Source organism: Gavialis gangeticus, unplaced genomic scaffold (assembly GCF_001723915.1).
Source record: "Gavialis gangeticus isolate Ggan-Ray unplaced genomic scaffold, GavGan_comp1, whole genome shotgun sequence".
In the NCBI taxonomy this organism is placed as follows: Eukaryota; Metazoa; Chordata; order Crocodylia; family Gavialidae; genus Gavialis; species Gavialis gangeticus.
The window spans coordinates 73,271,254-73,298,389 of record NW_017729034.1 but is presented as its reverse complement, the minus strand read 5'-3'; the positions used below and the strand labels follow the sequence as shown (position 1 = coordinate 73,298,389).

The 27,136-nt window shown below is 41.1% G+C and overlaps 1 protein-coding gene across 5 annotated transcripts in view; it reads left to right on the top strand.

Moving 5' to 3' along the window:
* ZDHHC14 (zinc finger DHHC-type containing 14) overlaps positions 1-27,136 on the top strand; it is a 223,464-nt gene that overhangs the window by 129,625 nt on the left and 66,703 nt on the right. For 3 of the 5 annotated variants that reach the window (XM_019527181.1, XM_019527179.1, XM_019527177.1), the window contains exons 2-3: positions 10,618-10,790; positions 26,398-26,556. In XM_019527181.1, coding sequence (XP_019382726.1) covers positions 10,618-10,790; positions 26,398-26,556 — 332 coding nt within the window. The remainder of the gene's footprint in view (positions 1-10,617; positions 10,791-26,397; positions 26,557-27,136) is intronic. The other 2 variants (XM_019527180.1, XM_019527178.1) reach the window with 1 other exon arrangement.

Below are 27,136 nucleotides of genomic sequence, written 5' to 3'. Positions count from 1 at the left end.
TGTAGTCTTTTCTGCTTTGTATGGCTCTATGTTGATATCAACATTAAAAAGTCAGTCCCTGCCAAGTTTGTATATGGATTTTTGGAAGCTAGGCCTTAAGCTATTTCACTAGATTTGCACCTTGCCACTCAGAATGCTAATTGATAGCTAATGATATTCTCTGCTTAATTTAAGACCTCTACTTACATGAAATAATAGATTTTAAAGAATAATACTGCTACCCTTTACTGTGTGGTCCAAGGCTCCGCTTCCCTATCATCTGTGATCTTTTGTATAATAATCAAGCACTGAGAATGTGGGGATGTTTTTGTACAGAATGGGACTATGATGTGTTTATCTGTTTCCAGATAAACACTGAAGTAAACTGGTGTTAGGTTTGAATATTTTCCCAAAAGCAGCATAAACTCAGAAAATTCAGAGTTAAGACTGAACTTGAATTCAAGTATATTAATTTATAGTATTCACTTTAAAGTTGTTGAAGTACCTAAACTAGGGTTACCATATTTCCAGTTTCAAAAAAGGAGGACACCTGTCACTCCTGACCCACAGCCCCCTGACACTGCCTGCTCCTGACCCACAGTCCTCTGCCCCCCCCAGCCCTGCCAGTACCCCTCACTCCTGAGAGCGCCCTACCCCCCCAGCCTTGCTCACTCCTGACCTGCATCCCCCTGCTCCCCTTCTGGCCCTGCAGTGTGTGCTGGCTGCCCCACCCCTGCAAGTATAGGCACGCAGCTCCCTGCTGCCCATGAAAGGTCCCCCTCACCCCATTGCCCCTCCAGGAGGGGTAGGCACCTCCACCACCCTGCTGCAGCCCCTGTGGCTTGACAACTTTCCTTTTCCTCCTACCCCTGATAGTCGTACTGCATCCAGCTGCAGGGAATGCTCCTACCTCCCTGCCTGGCTGCATGCCAGCCTCATGAATGTGCAGACACATATGATGCCCTCTGCCTCCAGTTGTTCTCCCCCTAGCCCAGAGGTGGGCAAAATGCAGCCTGGGGGCCCGTGGGGCCCCTAAAAAATTTAGAAAATTAATGTTAATTTGCCCTGGGCTGCCTGTCATGCGGCCCGCAATGGCTTCCTGAAACTCAGTAAGCGGCCCTCTGCCCAAAATAATTGCACGCCCCTGTCCTAGCACCAAGCAGCTCCTTGCTAGGGCAAGCTGGGAAGTGCCAGGAAAAACACTTCGATGCTGAGCAGAGCAAAATCCTGGACATTTGCTGATATTTTAAAAAATCACCTGGATGGATATGGAAAGACCCAAAAAGAGGGCATGTCTGGGAAAATGCAGACATATAGTAACTCTAACCTAAACAGCCTTATTTGCTATCTATGATGACACCATCCAGTAACTTCACAATCATACAGTAGTGCATGGTAGTGTTTATAAACTTGGATGATATTAAATTGATATGTAGAAATACATTTTTTCATGTTTTTTCTTCAGGGTTGCCACTGTTGTGTTTGGGTACCTTCATTGTGTATTTCTGTAACCATAATATGTTTGGATTTATTTCAAATGTAAACTACACTCTTTGTTTTTGTGGCCTGTCATGCTTGTTTTGGGATATCTAGCAAGCAAACTTATTTCCCACCTAAGAGTTAACAGTAATCTTATTGACCTTGCTAAATATTCTGTTTTACACTAATAGCATCACTAATAACTAGGCCCCAACTGAGTGGAAGAAGATAATGAAATTCATTTAATCTGTAAAAACCCAAGGTAAGCAAGTGTTAAAACACATTAGAACTTCCAAAAGTGCCACGATAAATTTAATTTCTCTTCGCTTCCCCTCCAAACAAACAAAGCATACTTATGAATAAATATGAAGCCTACCTTGGAGGCAGCTATAAAACTTATACTGGAAAAAAACTGTATTATCTATTCAAACTAAAATTTGATTTTAAATCTAAACTTATATTTAATATAAGAGGTTAATGCTTGAAGAAATAGCCTTTCCATCACTATTGAAAATGAAGCCATAAGTAGTAACATTTACATTTTCATTTTTATGAAGTGACTATATGAGAGAATGTACCTAAAAGAATTCAAAAGTTTATACAGCTATTATTCAGAACTAAATATATATTATAAGGTAAGAATTTTTTATTTTTTTTACGTTGCTGTAGCCATGCATATAACTAACACACGCACACACACACAGAGTACATTTTTAGACTTAATTGGAGGCTATTCTGAGCTTACTGAAAGTGGAGGAAATGGAAAATAGTATTAAAAGCTGAGGCTTGGATTTTCTATGGTAGTTAGATACTTAAAACCCATTACGAGCACCTATCTTCCTGCATGTCTCTTTAACATTTCCAATGTTAAAGGACAAAAACCCCCCAAAACTTTTCTAGCTCTTATCTTCTCCCAGCATACTAGGCAAGCTGTCCCCTCAAGTGCCAGCTGGGCTGCCTGGCAGGCAAAGATCAAGTGGCATTTGCCATGAGAAGAAGAGGAGCCTGCCTGGCACCCATGGAGCATCAGGCATTGGCTGAGGCTGCGACAAGGTCCCCACTTCCTTTCTTGCCTAGCTCTTCAATTCAGCCTTGGTAAAGCTGCCTCGAGCTCGGGTGTACCATCTCCCCATCTCTCAAGGACCCCATGGGACCCCCAAGAAAGAGATTGCAGTTGCCCTCTGCGTTCACAGGCTGCCAGGCGAGAGTTAGTTTCTGTGCCTGTCTACAGGTGATATAATGGACCAGTTCATTGTAAATAAATATATATTATTTTTATGCAGTGTAATAAGTTCAATTTTGAAATAGGGTGCTGAAAGACCAAAAATAAAAAAATATGGAGGCTACTTGAAGTTGAAAAAGTTTGAGTACCACTGATGTAGGTCATGCTTGGTAATCTAAGATGTACATGTGCACTCTTCTAGAGGTTGATTCCTTAGTACGCCTCTACGCTTTCCTTCTTGCAATGAAAATACTTTGTTCAGGACCCTGTTTTTTTCTATATTGTGGCTTGTCTCTTCACTTTAACCATTTATCTATGACATGGAAAATTTTCATGTAATTCGAAGTGTATTATATCAGTTGAATTTCTGATATGGTAGCAGTAATATTTTGAAAAAAATCCAGAAACAGAATGAAGCCTGACCTCCATAGCCTGAATCCATGCTGCTTCCCTTAATTAAATCATGCTTTTCTAAGTATTGCTATATCCATTAGGATGATACAGTTACCAAGAATTTTCTTACCATTAATGTTAAACTGAATGTTTGTGTGTTTTGTATTTTTTTTTAACAGTGAAGTTACTTATCTCTGCTCCTTTGGTGTCATGTTTGTTAGGTTGATATCCTACCATCTTCCTTTTCTTGTGGGCATCCTTCACCTTCTGTCTTTGGCTCCTTCCTTTTACAAACATAGTTTTTGGTAGTTTTGTTATGCTGATAACTCACAAATCTACCTCTCTAATGAAATAATCCCTGTTCATCTAATCAAACATCTTAGCCTGTGTTGGTTTTTTTTTTTGGGGGGGGGGGGTTACATCTATTTCTGCGTGTCTAGTTCTCATCTTTAAACTAGGCATGGTCACAATTGAGCTTTTGATTATTTTCTTGGTCACCTCACAAAATTGGGAGTCAGATGTACCAGGTATGTAGGGAAAGGGAAATAAGGAGCTCCAGAGTTTTAGAATCCCTGCATTAAGTAGCACACCCTGTGCAGACAGTGAGCCATAACAGCTGGGAACAGAACACAGAAGTCCTAATGTCAGTCAACTTTCTCTTTTTTGTTTTTACCAGTAGACCGTACTTTATGTGAACAGCTATTGGTAAAGCAGCATATGTATGCTAAACAAACAGTATCTTGGGAACTGGAGACAAAGTAATACTTAGTGATGTAGATAAGAGAAATTATGAATGGTTCTGTTACATTATTTGGTTCCTCTCATTTATTATGCTGTTGTCTTTTATACCGTTTTGCCCATTTATCAGAGAAAACAGTGAAAAGCTGCTTGCACAAGTGTTTGCTTTAGGTAACACAATGCATGTACATGAGCTTGAATTTAAGATTCTATAGATGGCTATATTTGTGGTTTAGAGTGTTGTACATCTTGCATAAATCCAGGCTCTCTTGCATTATGGGTTTTTGTTCAAATTACAGATGGAGGTTAGGTGAAAGATTTAGGATTTTTATTTCCAGTTGCTCAGAGATAGAAAACTTTTTCTTTGTTTTGTTTGTAGTTAGTTGCTGTACTTGTTTGCTATTGCCAGTTTCTTTATATCTCCAGAGGCAACCCTTTAACAGTCAACACTGGATTTGTCATTTCCTGTATCTCCCTACCAGAGAATAAGTGAACTCTGTTTAGAAAAGCCTTAATCTTTTTTGTACAGGGGTAGGCAACTCCCAGCATGGGTGCCAGAGCATGGCACATAAAGGCATTTTGCTTTGCATGCCTGTCTTGGGGGTAGGGAAGGGGCTGGGATTGCACTGCCACGACAAGAATTGGACCCCTTGTGGCTCCCCCGCCATCCACCCCTGGCATACCAACATCTTATAAGGGTGTTTTTGCCACTGTGCCTAAAAACGTTGCTGAACCCTGGTTTGCTGAAGAGCTCAAAGGTTGTAGGTTTCTTTCTATGTCCTCTTTGCGTTTTTTGTATGTGCCTTCTTTTCTACAAACTTTATTGCCCTATCTAAATGTAATTACACCATTTAAATGGTTATGAGGGGTTAAGGAGACTTGCTTTAGTATTCCTTAGGCATGCTTAGTTCATGGGGCAGTCCTTGATAATTATCTGTGTTCAGCACTAGTGTTTTATTTTTATCCAGCAGTGACAGACTAGTCCTCCAGCAGATTTCATTTTCCTCCTACGCTTACGCTAACCTTCAAACACAGCCTCAAAAAATGAACTCAACAACCAAGGGGAGAAAAAAAAAGACAAGGTTTTTGGAAAACCTAGTTTTTACATTGAAATTCAGCCCGGCTTCTCTGGATTATGTTTGCAGAAATGTAGATTTAAGGTTGGTGCCAGCTGTAATAAAAATCAGTTCATCTATGAGAATGTAGGCTGGGATCTCCTATGAAACTATACTTCCTAGTCAGTTTTTTCTGGCCTGGCCTGTTCAATCTTTTTGTATTGCTGCCACCAAAGGTGCCAATTACTAACAGTTGTCTTGTTTTGTGCTGTGTCTAGGAAGTAGGCTGATGCCACCTGCTCACTTCACAGAGTTACCAAAGAGCTGTCAGAGACTGACAATCTTAAAAGGTTTTTACTGTTAGTTGGCAGTGGTTCTGTAGGACAGAGGTTTGTCCCTTATATGGGGTTCCTATGCTGCAGTGACATTTGCTTCTGTAGGAAGAGCAGCTCCCAGCATTCTGGTGAGATTACTTGCTTCTAAAAGTTCAAAATATGCTTTCAAGAAATACTCACCAATATTAGCTTCAAAACTCTGTCTGAACAGTAGAGCTCACTGAATTACACTTGTAAGGAAACATACTTTTCATATTGTCTGAGAAGAGTTGATGCACAAGGGGATGTAAGCGCAACTGAAACAAACTAATTAAAAAATTGAACAAATATAAGTGGAGATTTTTTTGTAACATGTGACCATCTCTAAAAGTAATGATATAAAGCTACATATTTTAAATTCTTGCAGCAGTTACAGTACACTTCAGACACCATCACATTTGAGGTGGTTTTTAATTCATTTCAAATATATAAATTTCATATCAAGAACTTTCTTGAAATTAATATGTAGCATGAGGTTTTTAAAAAAGTTCTTTAAAGATGAGCTTTCTTTTCTGCTCACCACCTTTTCAAAGCAGAGACCTACATGGGCTGAGAATAATCATACCACGGTTATATAGATTTGCTCTGCACATGCTGGCCTGCTTTTTCTTGTGTCAGCTTTTCTGTTCCTGTTAATAGAAAACATCCTCTTACAAAGCCTGTGGCAGGATGCATACATGAGCTCTTCCCTCAGAGCAGTGTCTGATGTACTGCTATCTTCATAAAGGTCCATGAGACAGGAAGTACCTCTGAATGAAATGGACTCCACAGAATGCTATCAAATACAAAAAGCAAACACAAGGCAGAAACAAGGGGGCATTTTTTTTTTTTAAATTACTGTAATTTGAGGAAGGATTGCCTCCTTAAAGAAGAAGAATTTAAAGAATTACATGTACGTTGTAAGAAACATGCTATCGGGTCCTATGTAGGAGTAACTTGGTGAAATCTTTGCCCTACACTTTGTATAGATCAGACAAAGATGTAATGATTCCTCCTAGGCTTAAATTATATATTAAATAACAGATTGTCAGATGGAAATGATTTTTAAATTCATGGAGAATTGGGGCAGTTGAGTCCAAGTGTCATTATTGCTAATTAGCACTTATGTAGTGCTTGGCATCTTCCCATTTTTTATGAACATTAACTAACTTTGTTCCTTCCAAATCAGAATTGGTAACCTTAAGCTTGAAGTAGATGCACTGATGGTTGTGGTAGCTTAACTTTGCATCTATAAAGAGCAAGAACATCTTCAAATTAATCATTCCATCTTTCTTCAGAATTTGAGATTGTGATTCAGCTAAATATTTATCAAGAGTTTTTATACTTTGTTAGGGATAGATTTGTCACTTGCCCTGTAGCACAGGACTTTTTTGGGCTTTCAATATGGGGAGTTGGATTTTTCTTTCCTTGCAATTTCATGTAATGTTAGCACATAAACTTACTGCATATGATGCAGTGAATTATTTACGATGGCTGTTAGCATCTGTTCTTGGACAATCATTTCTAGAATGATTTTAGATAAAGTGGGTATCCAGATGTTATCTGCTGAGCTACTTTGACATCTGCCCTAAATGTTTCTCTCTTCTGATTTCATGGTAGAGATGTGAAAGGTAACTTGAGCTGCATCTACAGCCCTTATTTTCTCCATAGACCTGTAGTTTGTTACAGTTTCTTTGAGTATAGCTTTAAGTATGCATCAAAATGAATTATGCTATATTTAGTATTCATTATAATGCATATTCCTTACAATTTGGTCCATAATGCTTCATAGAACACATTAGCTTTATTGTTTGTCTAATATAATAATTTGGATTTTAATAATTCACCCTGTGCAGGATATAATTGACCAGTATAATGGTTTGAGTTGTATAAAAGACTCTGGTTGGTTGTTTCTGTCTGGTTTCTTTGATATTAAGGGAATATGGCCCAGAACCAGGAAAATGTTTTGGTGCCAAACCCCTCTTCATTTTAATGGCAATTAGTTACCTAACTGTCTTTTTGTATCTGGGCATTAGTGACTGATATTTAAAAGGGCCGATTGGAATAACATTCGCCAGTGTTTGAATGTTTTCGGACTGTTCTTTCAACTAAGCCACAAGATTCATTTTCCCCCTTCTTGGCTATCCCTTAACTCTTTAAATACTCTTTAAACTCTTTAAATGTTAGTTTAGGATAGGGGTATTCAATTCATTGTGCAAGTTAAAGGGAATTAAAGAATGTTTTATTGTTTCAGCATACTGTGTTCATATCTGGAAATCTGTGTGTCACAGTGATGGTTAGAAACATTCTTTAAATGAAATACGTGAAATGTTCACAATATTCATTTAGGGCTCATGTCAAGAGGGCTGGGTTTTTTGACCCTCCCTGTTCTATGATAGAGAGGGGTTGGTTCATTTCCGTTAGTGCATATGCCAAGTTAATACTTGACAACCCAGCAGCATTTAACATACTATCGACATTTAACAGTGTTATACTGCTTAATGCCTAAGTACGGCTGATAATGGCTGCTCTCTTCCCTTATACAGCCACGAGCATGCCATGTTTAGATTCTAGCACTTCCTTTCATGCTGACGTGTATTGCAAGTGGAATAAAAAAAAATCCCTAGGTGAACTTTATTGTCTTGCAGCCTAGTAATTGCATAGTAAATCTGGTAGCAGTAAAGCCTTTCTTCTGCTCTCTAGTAGGGGTCTCATCCTTGCCCTGGACTACCTTGGTTATTCATTTCTGTGAGTTCCTTCTTCCTTGTGCTCTTATTTTTAAAATAAACAAACAAATTTTATATGGAAAGGATTGAAAACTCCAAAACTTGGGATGCAACTTGCTATTGTCTTAACATTGACATGTCTGTAGGAGGTTAAAAGGAATACTCATCTTCACAGACCAGGACCCTGTAGTGGTGGGAAGGGTTGTGTGTCCCAATCAGTGCCAGATTTAGGCACAAGGTAAGCAAGCTGTAGCTTAGGACCTCACATTAGATGCCATTGTCTCCAGGGAACCAGTGAGATACAACATGGGCAATGCAGTGGTGGTGAAGCTAAGGAGATCCAGCTTTATGCTGACAAACATGACACGCATAGTTTTTTCCAGGCACCAATATTGAGTCCATCCCGCAACATGCAGAAAGGGGATCCCTCACTAACCTGTCTTAACCCTAGGAGAAATCTGGCATGCCATCAAGGAAACCAAGAGCAACAAGGCTACTGGACCAGATGGCCTACCTGGTGAAATTTATAAGGCTGCTGGTGAGAAACTGGTACTGAGATTCTGTGAATTTATTCTATGAAATTGGAACGATTAAGAGATTCCAGGGGACCTGAGTAATGCCAACATCATGACTAGCTTTAATAAAGGAGATAAGTCTACGTGTCAGAACTATCAAGGTATCACCATCCTTTCCACAAAAGGGAAAATCCTTTCCCACACCCTCATGAACTGTCTTTTACCTCTTGCTGAGGAAGTCCTGCCAGAACTTCAGTGTGGTTTCAGACCTTCCTGTGAGACAACTGATATAAACTTTGTTGCCAACCAGGTCCAAGAAAAGTGTTAGGAATATATGGCCTTCATCAACCTCACAAAGGCCTTTGATTCCATCAATTGCAAAGCCTTGTGAAAAGCACTAGCCAAATTTGAATATCTTGAAAAGTACCTAAAAGGTTATGAGGTTTCTTCATGACTACATGACTGTGACTGTCCTATGTAGCAGATTGGAGACGGATCTGTTTGTCATCCAAGCAGAGGTCAAGCAAGTATGTGTCATTGCCCAACTCTGTTCTCCATTTTTTTTATAGTAGTTTTGGTTCTCATTAAGGGCTACCTTCCTACTGGTATTGACATAGAATGCCAAACAGATGGAGAACTCTTCAATCTGGGATGTTTTCAGTCAAAAATCATCCTTGACCTTGAACCTGACAACTGTGCTATTCCTGTGCACAGAGGAAAAACTCGAGATCACATTGGATCTTTTCAGAGAAGCCTACCAAACTTCGGGCCTTTCAATATTGAGAAGACTTGAGTTCTTTTTCAGCTTGCTCCAAGCCATGAATGTGACTCCACCTGCCCCAAATTAACATAGAGATGAAGACCCTGGAGGTAGTCAAGCACTTCTCTTACCTCAGTAGCCACCTCTCTCAGAGTGAACATTGAGGTGGGGATTCAGCTCAGGATCTGATGCACAAGTACCTCCTTTGGGAAATTCCTTCAGTATGTCTTTATTAATTGTGATCTCTGGAAAAACACCAAGGAAGATCCAGGTCTGCAATGCAGTCATCATCCCCACTCCCCTCTACAGATGTGGGTGGCCCACCATCATCTTCTCAAAAGCTTGGAGAGGTATCACCAATGATGCCTCTGGAAAATACTCCACATCAAGTGGGAAGATCACTGCACAAATGCCAGCTTCCTTGCTGAAGCATTGGTTACCAGCATTGAATCAGTGATCTTTGAGCACCAATTTCGCTGGACCAGGCATTGTGTGCAGATGCTCAACTCCCAACACAAGTGCTCTACTCCCCGTTTTTTAGTAATGGCCTGAGGCTTTGCGGTGGCCAGAGGAAATACTACAAGGACACATTGAATGTGTACCCCAAGAAAATGGATGCTGACATCAAGAGCTTGGAGGAGCTGGCTGTTGACCAACTCCAATGATGCTGCAATCCCAACCAAGCAACAGCATGTTTCGAGGTAAGCATGTTGCCGTTGAAGCAACGATGAGAGGAATGGAGGAAGGAAAAGGAAAGAAATCCTAATCTATGGCATACTCTCCTCTGCGGAAAGATCTGAATCTTCTGTGGGTGGGTCTGCAGCTCAAGGATTGGACTCTTAAGTCACCTCAAGACCCATAGATGAGTCATAGTAGAGATCATCCTCAAATTGAGGGAATGCTGACAAGAAGGAACACATGCCATTTACATACATCTTCATGCATTTCCTCTGCTGTAATTCATTTTGTAGAATTCATTTAAGTTTTTTTCACTTTTTCATTATTATTTTATGTGCAGGTTTATTTTCAGGCCTGTCCTGTCTCAGACTGTAAACAAGCTTTATTATAATACCCAATACCAACCCCATAGAATCTAAGCAGTAATCTCATAATCATTATAAAGCCTATTGCTCTCTGATGAGCAAAATATCAACTGCATGCTGTGTAGTAAACACATACTAGGTGATGGTGGTAAGGGATGGCTTTTTAAAGCCAACTTACTGCTTTAGTAAACATGAGCATAGCATTCTGCTGCAAGCAGTCTAGGCTCAAAATAATGTATAGTTTTGATAGTCTCCTTTAATTGCAAGTGACACTGAGTTTATTTTAGCATGTTCCTCACTATTTGATATTAGGGGCCTTAACGTGTTGTTTTGCCTTTTCCCCTTTTCTTTCAGTTGTCCATACTTGTCAGAGAAGATTACACCTGCTATTCCTGCAATAGGTGGAATTCTTTTCTTTTTCGTGATGGGCACCCTACTGCGTACTAGTTTCAGTGATCCGGGCGTCCTCCCACGGGCAACACCAGATGAAGCAGCAGACCTGGAAAGGCAAATAGGTAACATGGAAGGTCTGTTGATCTCTTCACTTTCCTTCCAGCTGTGGGGGAAGGTGTGCGTGCATGCATGCGTTGTCTGAATGTGGTGTGCTCAGCTCATTCGAGTAGTAACTTCCATCTCAGAACAGTAACCACACTAGAATAGTGACACTGAGTAACAGAAGTAGTACTGACCCATTCTCAAAGGAGATTGATTAATTCTGCCATCAGAAAATGCCAACAGTAGTATTGGGCCCAGACTATTAGTTGGTGCTGTAATGTATCACTTATCTACTCTGTAAATATGGTAGAAGGCTCGGGTGCACAGGAAAAGAATCTTGTACTTTTAAAAGTGTTTATAGTAGGAAAAGTAACTCAATGTCAATGTACAAGTTCTTAAAATCCTTCAGTTTCTTAAGTAGCATATCTTTAGTGACAGGTCTTGTCTAATTATGATATTTTTATATTGTGATAGTATTTAAGTCTCTAGATAGGAACAGGATGATTTATGTGAAACACTGTACAAATATACACTAAGACGTAGTCCCAAGAAGACTGTACTATTTCAGCGATGACAATTTTTTATTATGCTTTTATTCATGTAGAGTCCATGCAACTATGACAGAAATTAGATTTTACTGTGGTTAATTCAGCAAGAGAATTATATCTAAGGGCATTATTACACATGCTCTGGCATGTGGTGCTGGGTGCTTTAATTAGTGAGCTGTGCTAATTAAAAGCACCCACACATCATGTGTATCAGTGTCTCTGCACTGAAAACATGGTGGCATGGTGATAGGGCACTTTGAACTAAAGGTCATCAAATATTTTATTTCAGAGCACCATTTTTCAGCACGTGGACACTGATCTACACACGACACGGAAGGCTGCCAGAGTATGTCAGTTTCTGTGCTCTGGCAGAATCAATCAATCAAGTCTGCTCTGATGTGCTGGATTTCTAGAGCATCAGCAGGGTTCCTGCACGTCTATAGGAGTCCTTAGTTCCAATTATGGAATGTTTGTGTCTGTGAATCCCAGAGTGAAGATATAGTAGTTGTTAAAGTCCAAGCTAATTCGGCATAGCTGATGATTTTAAAAAATACGGGCACTCCTACCTCCCCCTTATCACTCCTCCAACCCCCTGCATAACTGAAAAGTTGAAACCCTAATTCCTGTTGAAGATGGGTGGATCTGTGATTTTGAAGAAAGCTAAAGCTATAGAGTTTCTATGGCTGTGAAACAGGAGGACAGAGAATAGGAACAGCTAGCAGTCACCAAAATTGCCCTAAGAAAGGCTAGCTTGGTTAGTGGAACATGAGGATATTAAGAAGGAGAGATGTTTGTGCAGTGAAGAGCAATGAACTGTTAAGTCCATTGATTCCCTCTGCTGCCTAAATAGTAAGAGAATAACTGCTACATTGTGCAGCATGAGTCAAAACCCGGTGCTTAAAGGACAGGCAGAAAATTAGCTTCCCCACTTCATTCAAGCACCTCAATTTTTGGAGGGGCTGAATTTTGGGGGAAAGGTGAGTATTGTATTAAGAAAATATGGCCATTGCAATTGGAGGAATATTTGTTTTATTTTCTGGCATTTGTTGTTGGCTGTTCAAATCTGTCCTTCTCCCAACTGGTTAACTCTTACTGTCATTCTCAGGCTTACTTATTTCCTCTCCCTCAGCTGTTAAACCAAGCATCATCTCAGTTGCTAACCCTCTTCCTATATCCTGCTCCCATGACAAATATTAGGTTCAAACACTTCCCAAAAGTGTAATTGGACTTGTTACAAATTACTCACTTTTGAAAGAGAGCAATACATTTGTATTGCTGAGTAAGAGATGTTAAGAATGTCAAGGCCTTTTAAACATTTTATACATGTGTTCCTGGAGGGGTAGGGGGAGAGGCACTTTAATTAGAGCAGCTCCAAGAGCTGCCCTAATTAAAGCACCCAAAGCGTCTTGTGCATTAGCGTCCCCATGCTGAAAAATGGTGGTGGGGGTGCTTTAACTAAATGAGCTTTAGTTAAAGCACCCCAGCCACCGTTTTTCAGTGTGGGGACGCTAATACATGAGACACTAGAGTCATCTGGAGCACACTAACTACCACACTCCAGCAGACTTGATCAAGTCTGCTCTGATGCTCTGTAATTACAGCATGTTGGAGCAGCCTTGCTGCATGTGTTTAAGTTCCCTAAGATAGCAATAGGAGTTGGATAGGGTGAATATTTCAGTTATTTTTTTAGGTTTTTATATTTATATGAATAAATGTTTATTTTTTCAACAAAAATTGCTATCTGACAATTATGTGAAAGTTCTTGTGAAATAAATTCAGCCTTGATTCAGTTCCCGAGAGAAGAGAGAGAATTTACGTTACCTCATTTGATAATTGGCCCACTTGTTGACCTTTTCAGAAGAGAGGCTTTGAATGGATACACTGGTCTGTGAGATCAGGAGGAGGTCTCTTCAGGTAAAGGTTAAAGCACATTAATACAACAGTGTCCCCTGCTACTTGTACTGTACCACATCTGGAAAGATGGAATATTTGTGTATTCAGGTTTTGTTAATCTCCCTTCCTCCCTTAGCTCTATATTTGTACTTGCGAATTAGAAGCAAGTTAAAAACTATTCTAGGAAAATCATTTTCTTGGGATAAGTAAAATTTAGATGAGCTTGACTAACTTTTGCTCCTGCTAATAGGAAAAGGTTTGAATGGCTACTTTATACAGTATTCGTTAATTTTATTTATTTATTTATTTTAAGTTGTAAGCCATTTTTGGAAACTGTGTGTGTGTAAATCAGTTTGATTGGAGCAGATATATCAACTACAAATTATTGATTTCTGGGAAGTTCTAAAAGCGCTAGCTCACGGTTTCTACATGCATACTGTGTTTTGGTAAGAGACAGTCTCTGCGGATGTTGATCGTGTATGCCTTAATTGGAGTTCTTCTCAGTTTCTCAAGCTGTGTTGCCTGAGAAATGAATTGAGAACATTCTAACATGCATACACCATTTGGACTTGTTCTTAAGATTTGAAACACGCCTTTTAGATGAATGCCAAATGACTTAATGTACTAATCAGGCATTTTAGATAGAATGATATCCAGCGTTTGATAGCTATTTAGGATCTTTGCAAAAGTTTAAGGAACCTAAGCCTAGTGTAAAGCTAAGAAACACAAAGAAGTGATAGTAGGTAAGAACTTGAGTCCCAACAGCTGTTGCATGTATTGACTAATTTGGAAATTGATAGCATTTTGACTTTGAATTAGCTGCAGAATTCTTACCTTGCCAGGCACAGCATATTCCTCTTTAAGAGTGTTCTGAATATGAATAAGTGCTGTTTCAGGCAAGATGTAGAAATTACAGAAGTTGTCTTTCCTTGGTCTTTGATCAAATGAACAGCAGCCACCTGGGAAGGGAAGAAAAATGGGTAATCCTAACAAAATTATAGAATGTTTATGGGGCAGCTTCTTTACATTCAGAGGATACAGTTAGGGTACTGGTAGAATCGGACAAATAATCTATTTTCTTGGCTAAACCTGGGATTTCAAACTGAGCTGGAGGAAAAAAGTTGCAGATACGTCCACATGATAGTTCCTAGTTCCACCCCCTTTCTCTTCCCTGCCCCCTTCCTCTTTGGGGCTAAATAGAAGGGGTGGTAGTTGTCCAGAACTGCTTTCTTGTCTGTTGTAACCTGTAAACATTTCATGAAAAAAATTGAGAACTACTGGCTCAGAAGTAAGAGATCTCCGGTGAAGGAAGGAGATTTTTTCTTTACTGATTCAGGTAGGAAATATACTACAAAGCCAAGAAGCGAATCACGGTTACATATGGTACAATAAACAAGTGGTCTTTCATTAAGAGGTAGGGAAGAGCTGGTTCTTAAAGAATATGCCAAATATGGTACTCATTGATATTTCAACTCCAGAAGGTTCTAGAAACGAGTCTTTGGACAATGTTTGAAAACTCCATACGTTCTAGAAACAAACCCTTTCCCAGTAGCAAGGGGGGTTTCCTACCTCTATTTGGAAGAGGCTGCAGGAAAGTGTAAAATGAGATAGGGCAAAGTAATCCCACACAAGAGAATAATTCCACACTGATTATGTAGTTCATGCCCCTAACAAAGACCATTTTCCATCTCTCACATTTGGTTCTGAATCTCCCAAACCATTTAGGCAAAAAATGAAATAAAAATCTTGTTAACGGTGCTGCTGGAGTTTACTAGGTAACCATGTACTAGTAACCGTGCAGGTTGAAGAATTTATTGTAAGTAAAAATCCATGTAATAAATAGCTACTTTTTAACTAAAAAGACTCCAAACCCTACCTTTTTAATAGCTGTACATAAAGATGATACTGTTGCTAATCTGAAACAGATTGCAAGTGATTCACTGGGGTATAGATAGCTCCTACTAGCCAGTTCTCTTGCTGTGACAGATATTTTTCATCACTATCATCTGGCTGTTTGGCAAGATGCATGAACAGGTATATTGGTCTATATAGATTGTTGTGCAGTCATTCTGTGAACTATTACATTCAAAATTCCAGTTTTTTTGTAAGGACTTCTAATTTAATTAAAACAAATGAGCTCCTTAATTTTGGAACCCAGTCTTTGCATATGGAATCTCAAGTTTTACCCTTGGTTTTCACATAGCCGTAAAGTTCAGAGAATGTCTTGTAATGTGATTGCCTTCAACCTTACCAGAGCAACAACATGAACAGCTTTTGAATGTTAATGCAAGGAGCTGCTTACCCCTCCTACTAATTTCTAGTAATTGAGGTAGGAAGTGGCCTAATTTTCATTTGCATATTGCAAGGTCCATTATGGATGCCCACCACATACTCTTATGAGACAGTTTTTTTCAGTGCCTTATAACTGTTGTCCAACTATAGGTGTTTAGCTAGGCATTTTCCCTGTTGTCTGTTTGTATCCAATGGAAAATAAAATAATCTGTATAATAAAGCTTTGCACCATAAAGTATATGCAGAATGGGTCAAATGAAGTTGCACAGCCTCACTATAGGTTTGGCATTTCCTGGTTCGTGAATGCTTAACTTTGAAACCTGAATGGTTTTAACAATTGCTAGGTATTCTGGTTTTCTCTGTTTAAAAATGGCAAATTCTCTGATTAAAAATTTAACACCCCCCTCCATAAATGCTCTGATTTTAAATCCCCAAATCCATGGTTTTTTGTAATTAAACTGAAACACCACTATACAGATATAGATATCTATATATGTAGGTATCAGTTGAACACAATATTTTAATTGATACCTTGATCTGTCTCTAAAGGAAACCCTCACTATTCACGGGTTTGGCATTCGCGGTTTCAAATATTCGCAAATGCCAAACCCACATCTTAAATGCACTTAAAGGAGCTCCTCAGGAGCTCCACGCTTGCTGCCGCTGGGCTCCCACCACCACCAGCAAAGCTGTGCCCTCCCCCGCCCCTTCCCCCCGTGAATGGTGAGGGTCTCCTGTATATCTAGATAGGTATCAGTTGAACACTATATATAAAGTATAAGTTGAACACAATATTTTATTGATATGTTTACAGTTTTAAAGCAGTTTGGAAGCCTACTAGTGCCTCAATCACTATAAAGGATGTAGATTGTAGCCGTGTTGGTCTAAGGACATAAGCAGACAGGATTCTTTGGGTAAATCTGATATCTTTTATTAGACCAACTCAAGGAGTTGGAAAAATTCTTCTTTGCAAGCTTTTGGGTACAAGTAACCTTCATCAGGCTGAGGAAGTGTCTGCAGTTGGTCTTTGCTCTTCCTGAATGAAATAAATAGTAAAGAAGCCAGAGGCTGGTATGCATGCAAGACAGCCATACTGGCTTTTAGTTAGTCTAATAAACAATATTGGTTTTACCCAACAGATCTGGTCGATCACTATAATAAATTCTAAATGCCTATAAATTTTGGTGTTTGATTTTGGGTTTTTTATCATGGAAAATGAGAGCTCCCCCTGCTCCCTTCCATCACCAGAATGTAGGACCAGCTGCAACTGTCCTTCCCCACTGCTTTGTGGTGCTGAGCAGCCCTAATATGCTGGTGCCCTCCCTATGCCATTGCCCCTCATTATTGACCCACAGCCCCCTGCCCCTCCCAGCCCTGCCAGAGGGGGACCCTTGCTGCCAGAGCTATGAGGCCAGGGACTTGGGTCTGCATCCCACAGCAGTGCCCAAGCCCCAGCTGCCACCCACGTGGGGTAGTGGCTGCTGTGGCTTGAGTAGGGAGCAGAGTGTGGAGCTCAGCTCCCCCTCCCCCATGGGTGACACAACTGGAGCAGAGGCCGTCAAAGGGGGTAGATGCAGGCTCTAGGCTCCCTGCCCTGCTGTGGTCCTTCCAAGGCCTCTGTAGCCTACTGGGGAGGACCTAGCGTGGCAGGACAGAGCTGGACCGGGTAGGGAAGCCCATTGCCACCCCTGGGAGTTCCACACTGCTATAGTGAGGCACCCCCTGCCTACCCAGCAGCAGCAGTGAGAGGCATAACTCCATGCTACCACCCTGCTGCTGTGAGGCAGGCAGGGGGCATTTCACCATGGTGGTGTGGACCCCTCAGGGGAGGCAATGAGCTTCTCTGCCTGGTCCTGCTCTACCCTGCTGCACCAGGTCTCTCCCACTAGGCTGCAATGGCCCCAGGGAGAGGGCAGCAGGGTGAGGAGCCTGTCCCTGCCCTGTGCACAAATCTTGGTGGCACATGCCCCACCATTCCCCTCCCGGGAGTGCGTGCAGTGGTGGGGAGCCAGCCCCACCCCTCCACATCTCCCAGACGAGTCGGCAGCAGCCCCAGCCCTGCCTCGCCCAATTTCCTCCCTCCCTCACTATGGGGGCTTCAGTTCCCCCACCACACACACACACGGTGCCCCCTGCTGATCACCCTTCATCATTTCCTGCATTTTTCTCCTTTAAAAAAGAAAATTTCGGTTTTTCTCCTTAAAATGAGAAAATCCAGATTTTACCACGTGTTTCCATGGTGAACAGAAATCCCAGATCCCTGACAATCACTTGCCATCCTTTCCCTCCACCCCCTAACTTTCTTGAGCCAGCAAGGTAAATGGCAGCAATAGTGTAACGTTATGGGAACAGGGCCAGGGAGGGTTAACTTGGCTGTTGATGGCAAGACCTCCCCTCACAGCAGTGTGTCCAACTCTTACTCTGCTCTGTGTAGCCAGAACCTTGAGCCCCTTGCCTCCATTCCAGCACCCTAGGGCACAAACCCCATCAGGTATGCCTTTGCAGCTCCAGGATGCAAACTCTTACCAGCTATACGTATGTCCCATCATGTGATTCCTGCTGCTTCTGCCAGGCTGGGCACTTTTTCTTTCCCTTCTACCCCTCTAATTTTAATCTGTGCTCTGGCACATGCAGTGCTCTTTATTCACAGTAGTTAAGCAGATGCTTCCTTTTCTCTTTCTAGGCATCATCAGGAAGGGCACTGAGATGCCAAAAACAGTCTCCCTACTCTCAGTTTTGGAGGTCAACACTACAGCAGTCTAATATCCCACAGCCTCTGTAATGCAGCATGCTCTGCCACTTCAGGGAGCATGTCACATCAATAACTTGGTCACCCATAAGCTGGAGCAGGCTTGGTGCAGATGGAGCTAGTCCAGTGATACTAACACATCACTTACATGATGGGCAAACTGTTTCCTCTCCCCCTCCCAAATTTGGGCACTTTTTACAAAAAGTAAAAGATGCACCCTTGGCACAAAGGCCATCCTCTACCAACTTTCAGGACCCTGCTGCAAAGCCTGGAGGGGGCCAGAGTTACTGAAAATATTTTTTTCCCTAATCACATTTGAGTTCAGGATCCTGAGGGAAGGAAGGAGAACAGTAGAGTAAGGCCCCTGGACTTCAGAAAAAACAGACTTTGACTTGCTCAGGGAACTAATGGGCAGGATCCCCTGGGAAGCCAGTCTGAGGGTGAGAAGAATCCAGGAGAGCTGTACTTTAAAGAAACCTTACTGAAAGTTCAGGAACAAGCCATCTTGATGGTGCAGGAAGACTAGCAAGTATGACAGAAAACCAGCCTGACTTAGCAGGGAACTCTTCAGTAAGCTAAATGACGAAATGGAAACTTACAAGAAGTGGAAACTTGGACAAACAACTAGGGAGGAGTATAAGAGTATTGCTTGGGCATGCAGGTGTGAAGTCGGGAAGGCCAAAGCACAATTGGTGTTGCAGCTAGCAAGGGACATGAAAGGTAACAAGAATGGTTTCTACAAGTATGTCAGTAATAAGAAGAGGATCAGGGAAAGTGCGGGTCCTTTCCTGAACGCGGGAGGCAACCTAGTGACAGAGGATGCAGAAAAGGCTAAAGTACTCAATTCATTATTCACCTCAGTCTTTGCTGGCAAAGTCAGCTCCCAGACTACTGCACCTGGCAGCACAGTTTGGGAGAAGGTGAGCAGCCACCAGTGGTAAAAGAACAGATTAGGAGGTTAAGGACTAAGTTGGATGTGTACAAGCCCACAGGGCCAGACAGGATGTACCCAAGGGTGCTGAGGGAGTTAGCCAATGCGACTGCAGAGCCACTAGCCATCATCTTTGAAAACTCATGGCGATTGGGAGAGGTCATGGATGATTGGAAAAGGGCAAATATACTGCCCATATTTAAGAAAAAGGAGGAGGAGGATCTATGGGACTACAGACCAGTCAGCCTCACTTCAGTCCCTTGAAAGATCATATAGTAGGTCCTCAAGGAATCCATTTCTAAATACTTGAAGGGAAAGACGGTGATTAAGAACAGTCAGCATGGATTTACCAAGGATAACTCATGCCTGACCAACCTGATTGCCTTCTGTGATGAGATGACTAGCTCTGTGGATGCTGGGAGACCAGTGGATTTGGTATACTTTAGCAAGGCTTTTGATACCGTCTCACACAACGTTCTCACAGGCAGGCTAGGGAAGTATGGCTTCGATGAATGGACCATAAGGTGAATAGAAAACTAGGTAAATCATTGGGCTCAGAAAGTATTAGTCAGTGGCTCGATGTGTAGTTGGCAGCCTGAATCAAGTGGAGTACCCCAGGGGTCAGTTCTGGGTCCAGTTCTGTTCGATGTCTTCATCAAGGACCTGGAAGATTGTATCGAGTGTACCCTCAGCAAATTTACAGATGACACCAAGCTACGGGGAGTAGTAGATACACTGGAGGGCAGGGTTAGGATTCAGAGTGACATAGACAAATTGGAGGATTTGGACCAAAAGAAATTCATGAAGTTCATTAAGGACCAAGTGCAAAGTCCTGCAGTTAGGACAGAACAATCCCAAGCACCAACAGTTCCATGCACCATGCTGTGCAGTACCTCTGCAGAAAAGGACCTGGGGAACAGTAAGCTGAATATGAGCCAAGTGTGCCCTGTTGTGAAGAAGGCTAACGGCATACTGGGCTGCATTAGTAGGAGCATTGCCAACAGGTCAAAGAAAGTGATTATTCCCCTCCTAAGCACTGGTGAGGCCATATCTGGAGTACCATGACTAGTTTTGGGGTCCCTACTACAGAAAGTATGTGGACAAATTGGAGAGAGTCCAGCAGAGGGCAATGAAAATGGTTAAGGGGCAGAGGCACGTGACTTATGAGGAGAAGCTGACAAAACTGGGCTTATTTAGTCTGGTTACTCTGTTTTGCTTCCAAATGTAAGGTGGCTGTCTACAGTGAAGGGAATGAAAAGGATATTCTTTAGATTGCTGATATCTTCACACAGATTCCCTTTGTCTGTCTTTCAATCTGCACACCTCCTCCCAAGTTCTTCTCTATGCTTCCCCATGTCTGTTCAGAGTAGTTGCTTCCTACAGCATTTCAAAAAGCCTCAAAGAACTCAAAATGTTATGCCACAGCTGCAGTCCATCTCTGCCAATTGTTCCTGTCCTCATTTTCTAGTTCTTATTAAAAGTACATACAGACATTTGGGGAGGTTAGATCAAGTTAAAAATGGCCACCTGATCTAAGATAAGTTAGGATTGGGGGCTAGCAGGGGGATTCAGGGTATCTGAGGGCAAGCTGGGTCTGCAGGGGGGATCAGGGGTTATCAGGGTCTGTGAAGGGATGGGCAAGTGGGTTCTGTGGGGGATATTGGGGGGCTAGCACAATTTGCTGGGGGTGTGGGGGATTGGGGTGGTAAGCAGGGCTTGCAGGGGGGTTAGTGGGGTCCTGGAGGATTTGGTGAGAGCAGGGGAACTTGGGGAGATGGGGGGGTTCTCTCCCCCAACCCCTGGAACCAGGGGCCAGTTTTAGTCCCTGGTCCTAGGGGCCCCCACATAACATTGATTTGGTTCATGGAGGACCAGCTGAAAGTAGCACTCAGTTTTCCCAATGTGCTTTTGAAATGTTTCAAGATTAAGCCAATCTTAAGTGGTCTGCACAACTAGACACTTGGGGCACTTTTACACGTGCTCCGGAGGTTTGGGGAGCAGAGGTGCTGATACATAGGACACAGGAGGCTGCTAGAGCATGGTAATTACCACACTCCAGCAGACTCAATTAATTGATTAATTAAAACATGATTAATCAAGTCTGCTCCGACACGCTGTAGTTACAGCACATCCGAGCAGCCTCCACACTCGTGTAGAGGCACCCATTGGGTTTAACATGCTTTGGGCTTAGCTGACTAACACTGTAATTATGTAACCTGGTTGTGTTCCCCTTCCTACTCCCATCCCTCTTATGTTAATCCCTTGCTTCAGCACTCTGTATTTCCCTTATGGCTTTGTCATTTTAGTTCTATGATTCTTAACATTTTCTAATAAATTAAAGATGTTTTAAGCCAATGGTGCTGAACCTTTTGGCCCTGTGAGCCAGATGAGTGGGGCAGGGCCAGTCCATGGGTTGCATTGAGCCATGAGTCCCAAGATCAGGCTCTGAGGCAGGTGCCATCTCTTTCTACCCCTGTATGCCAGGATTCAGTCCTGACAGCCTGGCACCACCCCCTCCTGCCCTAGCACGTTAAGATTGGATACCAGGGGCCCAGTGCTTCTCCTCCCACCCCTGCATGCCAAAATTGGTCCCATGCTACACCATTCTGCAGGGATTGGTCTCTAGGGACTTGGCTCCACCTCCTCCTGCCCCAGCAAGCCAGGGTTGTGTCTTGGGCCAGGTGCCACCTTCTTCCAGCCCCCCACACTGGGATCAGGGCCTGGGGACTGGCACTATCCCTGACTAGCCCTGTGCACAGAAACTGTGCACCTGAACCAGCATGCAGGACCCAGGGCTCCCCACTGCATGTAGGACCCAGCAGTTTGACAGTGGGGGAATCAGAGCCACCAATCTCCTGCTGCCAGATTTGCAGACCTATGAGGAGTCCCATGGGCTGGATCTGGCCTGCAGGCTGGGGTTGAGCACCCCTGTTCTTAGCATTATTAGTATAATCTTCTAGAGCAGTAACCCTTGATAGACACCAGATTAAGAGTTAAGAGTGGAATGCAGTAAACGGCACTAGCTTAGCGTTTAAATCACATCCTCAGTGTTTTGTTAAAGTAGGATGCTGTGTTGGCCTCTGAGATTATTGACTGTAAACAAAGTAGTGCATCTCTGGTATAGCTTCCTGGCTATCTGGATACTGTGTTTTTCTTCTCTTAGGCTGGTGTTTATAATTAAACATGCGGCATGACTTAAATGATTGCGCAAAGAGATGACCTTCTGTAGTGTCGTAGGTTCAGCATTACGTATTATTTAGTTTAATGCTCTTACAGAAGCAAAAGGTCGTTCATGAAGAATTCTGATTGCACAAGACTTTTACTGCAATAGAAAAAAATAAAGCAACAAATTTAATTGCTTTTTCATTATATCTTCATTGTACTATATTTTGTTATCTTAGTCCCTTTTGAAATTGGTGGCAAAACTGCTGCAACATGGTCTTTTAATGGGATCAGGCTTTTACACATTTTCCCCCAGCAAAACTTTTCTTTTTATGAGCATTTAAGGCTATTTGCAGGGAGAAGGGCAAGGAAATTCCATGCCTGTATTGAATCTACAATCCTAAGCCAAAGCAGGATATAGTAAAACAGCACTAGCACAAACCAGGTATTTCTAGGTATTATGTGCTTGGTGCTTATGTTTTACGTATCTAGAGATGGTGAGAGATAGTAATATACTTAAATAGCTGCTAATATTCAAAGCTATAAATGCTGAATAATGAGGAGCTGATCTGCTTATGGAAGGCCTCATGCCTGATATGGTTTGCATGATGACCTGTGCTCTTGTCAGGCACAGTTCTCTTAGAATTGTACTTATCTGCTTAACGCAGTGGGTGTTCAGCAGTTCTTTTTTTAACCACCATGTTATACAGAAAGTCCCTCGTTAAAAGCCACTGTGCAGACAGGACCTAAGAGCATTGTTCAATAGAGCCTTGGCTAATTTAAAGAAGCTGACAAAGAAAATCAAAATGCCTGGAGTCACTGAGTGGGTAAGACAAGGACTGCTCTTATGAATAGGCCTCGTGAAATCCCCTGAAAGTAGTTTTCAGTCAGCTGACTACATAAAAATAAAAATGTTCCAGCCATTGGGGTTCTGCCTACATTGCAGCTTTGACTGATTTTAAAACATGTTTAAATTACTTGGAAGAATCTACACGGTGTATGTAAAACTAATATGCAAGGTGTTGGCATTTTGTGGAAGCAGCTGGGCTACTCTGTCCTCATTAGAAAACTGCATCTGCTTTCCTGTAACAGTGCAAGTGTGTTAAGTCCTAGAAGAACTTTTCCAAACAGGATAATAAAACTGCCTGAGCACCACTTTGCACTATAGTTAAAATGTTCCAAGAAAACTAGTACAAAATCCCAGAGGGCATCAGGGAAGAAGCCTGCCTATTCCATAAAATGTGATTTATTATAGCACCAAAAACACTTACCTACAGTAGAAAATACAGCTGATTTCAGATGGGCTTAGTTGTGTAAAGTGACCGTAAAGGTTTATTTCTTTTAAGAGCTTGAACATAGGCACACTTCTTCCCCCAAGGGAAGTGTATTATCAGCACCCAAGTTCTCCCAGACAGCAGCTGCCTCAGCTGCACACTGTCAGGACATATTTAAAAATAACAGAGCTCTTCAATAATAACAATAACAACTAATCACAGGAGGGGAAATATTGTTTTTTTTAAATGTCATATTTAAAAATATTATTCAGATAGTTCACAGTAATAACCTACAGTTTCTGCAATGATTATTCTGTTACACAGTATTCAGTTTTTGAAAAAGGGAAGTCTTAATTTTTTTTAGTGTCATATTTGGGAATGAGATCCACCAAAATTTGTAAGTTGAGTAAATGATTGAGATGTTCCAGAAGTGTCCATTAAGTGTGTTACTCACTTGGGGCTTTAATACTTCTGTGCTTTATTTTAAGCAAGTTAATAGTTCCACTGAAGAATAAGACTGTTCTTGTGCTTACAGTCTAGCAAGTGTTTAAATTGTATTAAAGCCAAATTAGGACTAATACATTCTCTACCAGTCTGATTTATCAGCCTATCTCGACACTGAAAGCCAGGACTGTCTCTGTTCACAGGTACATCAGCTTAAATGGAGTTCCACCAAGGACAACTTTGCTTCTCTATCAATAAACTATTGTGCAAGCGTATTGCTAGTAATGTCACTCAGAAGTATAGTACAATAAAATATATTGAACTCTCTCAATATTAGTAATTAAAATAAACACTATAATACCTCTTACAACCAAAAGTATGCCTCAATGTCATCTTTTCTTCTGTAAATAAACTTATTTGGTCTCAAGTAAATCACTGCTTATGCTACTTTGTGGTAATGTTTCGTTGTTATTGACTCAGCAATAGCAATAATTATATGTGAACAAATAAGATATTCCCCTTATCAGCCCAAGTAATTGAATGTCTCACACGTCTTGAATTTTGTCTTCTGACAAAACTCTTGAACTTGCACATTTTTCTACATTCATAATTGAGAAATTAACCTGTTCTGTGCTGTCAAATCTTCTAAAAAAGTGTTACTGATTTAAAGACCATTTACACTGCCTTCCACTGGTGAACTCAGCTTCAATGAGTCATGTTAGTTGCCAGTCAGGAGGGGAGAAAAGCCCACACAATGTCAGAATATGTTACAGTTTTAAATACTGTTCCTTAAGAATAAAACAAAATGAGAATGTCATAGGTGTTAAAGCAAGACAACATTATTAGTTCTATTGGAAAATAAATTAGTCTGAAAATAGCCATAACTGTATTTGTTTACTTTATTTGTAAACCTGTCTTTTTAGCTGAAGATGCAAGTATTATAGTAACTGTAGTTTTTGCAATCTTGAGAAGTGGCTTCTAAACCTTAGTTTGGTAGGGTCGATATAAATACTCATAACACTGCTCAGTAAGTGTATAGCAAGTTGGTGACATTTTTAACTAAGCTGTAAACAAGTCATAGTCTTTTTGTTGTTATTGTTAATACCATGGTTTTTTAGCTGATCATGCTCATCCAAGATGTAAGGAGTAGTATAAATTGAAGAGAGCCTGGTTGCATACATGGCTGTATGAGACTGGAACTTAATTCTGCTCATGATGTAGAAATCAGAAAATAATCTATTTAATTTTCCTGTAGTTTTTTTGGTTCTGCTTGGTTGACGGTGATAAAAGCTTTTTGTCACTAAAGTAACCAGATTTGATTCTGAATATATAACAGGAGCAGATAAGCTGAGTGCCAGGGAATTGTTTTCAGAGTACAGCTTTACTTCAGAAGCATTTAAAGTACAAAACTGAACTTTAATTATTAATCTAGCCAGTTCTTTAGCTGCTGGAAGTAAAAATGCTAATGTCCTAAAATAATCTGTTATCACTTTACCAGATAAGGAAGGCAGAGACTTTTACAGTAATCAATTTCTTAACCCACAAGAGATGCATTCATATAACACTAAGGGTTTGATTTTTAAACTCACAAAAAGCAGGATGAATGAAATGCTATGTTGAATGTACTCCATTGTATCATGGCATACCAAGGGTCTTGGAACAAAGAGTTATTTTATTTGCTTTTGCCGTGGCAAGTGCTCTAAATGACATAATGGTGATGGGTAGTGCGTATCTCACTTGACCTACATGCTGTATTTCTTCATTTTTTTTGTATGTTTGTTTTTGTTTTGTTTGTTTCATTAAATAATTTATTTTAAAATAAAAAGTATTTCTAAAAACACTTTTAGAGTGGCAGCTAGGGAGTCATTTTTAAATTAAAGGATTGCAGGGGAGGAAAGGGTAGAAGCCCAGTTGAGTTCTTTATGAATTTGATGTGTACATTACAGAAAGCTTTTGAAGCACAAGCTTTTGTCAAAGGCCAAAGGGCCAGCTGAATGGAGTCTGTGATTTGAAATTTTAATTTACCCTGTTTCAGTAATCTCATCTGTTATTCAGGTATTCTAAAACATGTGCCTGGGTGTGTGTGTATCTTGGATTGGCTCAAGAGTGTGGGATTTTGCTTTTTGTGGTACAAGGCATGAGGTGGCTAATTTTTAATGACTGTTTTGTGTTGAATCATTTGGCTGTTCATGAAATGCATGCCAAGGTACTTCATCGGACAGAGGTGAAAGGTGTTATAAATACATAAAAATATAAACATAAAGAAACTGGATTCAAAATGATGGAAAAGTGCTGCACCATGTCTGCTAAAAGCAAATTAAAATGCTGTATTATTTCTGTGCTTAGATCTTGCAAATGGTTCCAGTTCAGGAGGATACCGTCCACCTCCCAGAACAAAAGAAGTAATCATCAATGGACAGACAGTGAAACTAAAATACTGTTTCACTTGCAAGATTTTCCGCCCACCTCGTGCCTCACATTGCAGCCTTTGTGATAACTGTGTAGGTGAGTATAAAGAAATGACATGTTCAGTTTTAGTAACTTTTGCATTAAATGGCTTTTGGAAGGCAGGATAGTTCTCCTATGAATACATGTGGTATAAGGATAAAAAGTGCCAAAGTCAGTTGGCTATAAAATCATCAGCTATGATACAGACAGGCATAACTTTTAATCACTTTAGAATGAGAGGTGATGCTTCAATTTGGGACTTTGTATCACCTTTTATGATGCAACTGTTACATCTGTGAACTCCTGTGGCAATTCAAGTGAGTTAAGTATTATAGAAATACAATTGAATGAAATAAGGTTAAAGCTACAGTCATTTTGCTATGTGTGTGTTGCAGAAGGAGCATACTAATAAGTTACATTGTGACAGATTATTGATGGGAAATGATACTAGTACTAGTAGACAACCCTGGCATGCATGCCATTTTGCTTGGCATGTGCACCTCAGGGAAGGGGCTGGGGCTGCGCTGCCACAACAAGGACTGGGCCCCTTGCTGCTCCTGGGTGCTGTGTTTACATGTGCACCTGGGACCACGGCACATTCATACCTTCTAGGGTCGGAAGGGACCTGAGCAGATCA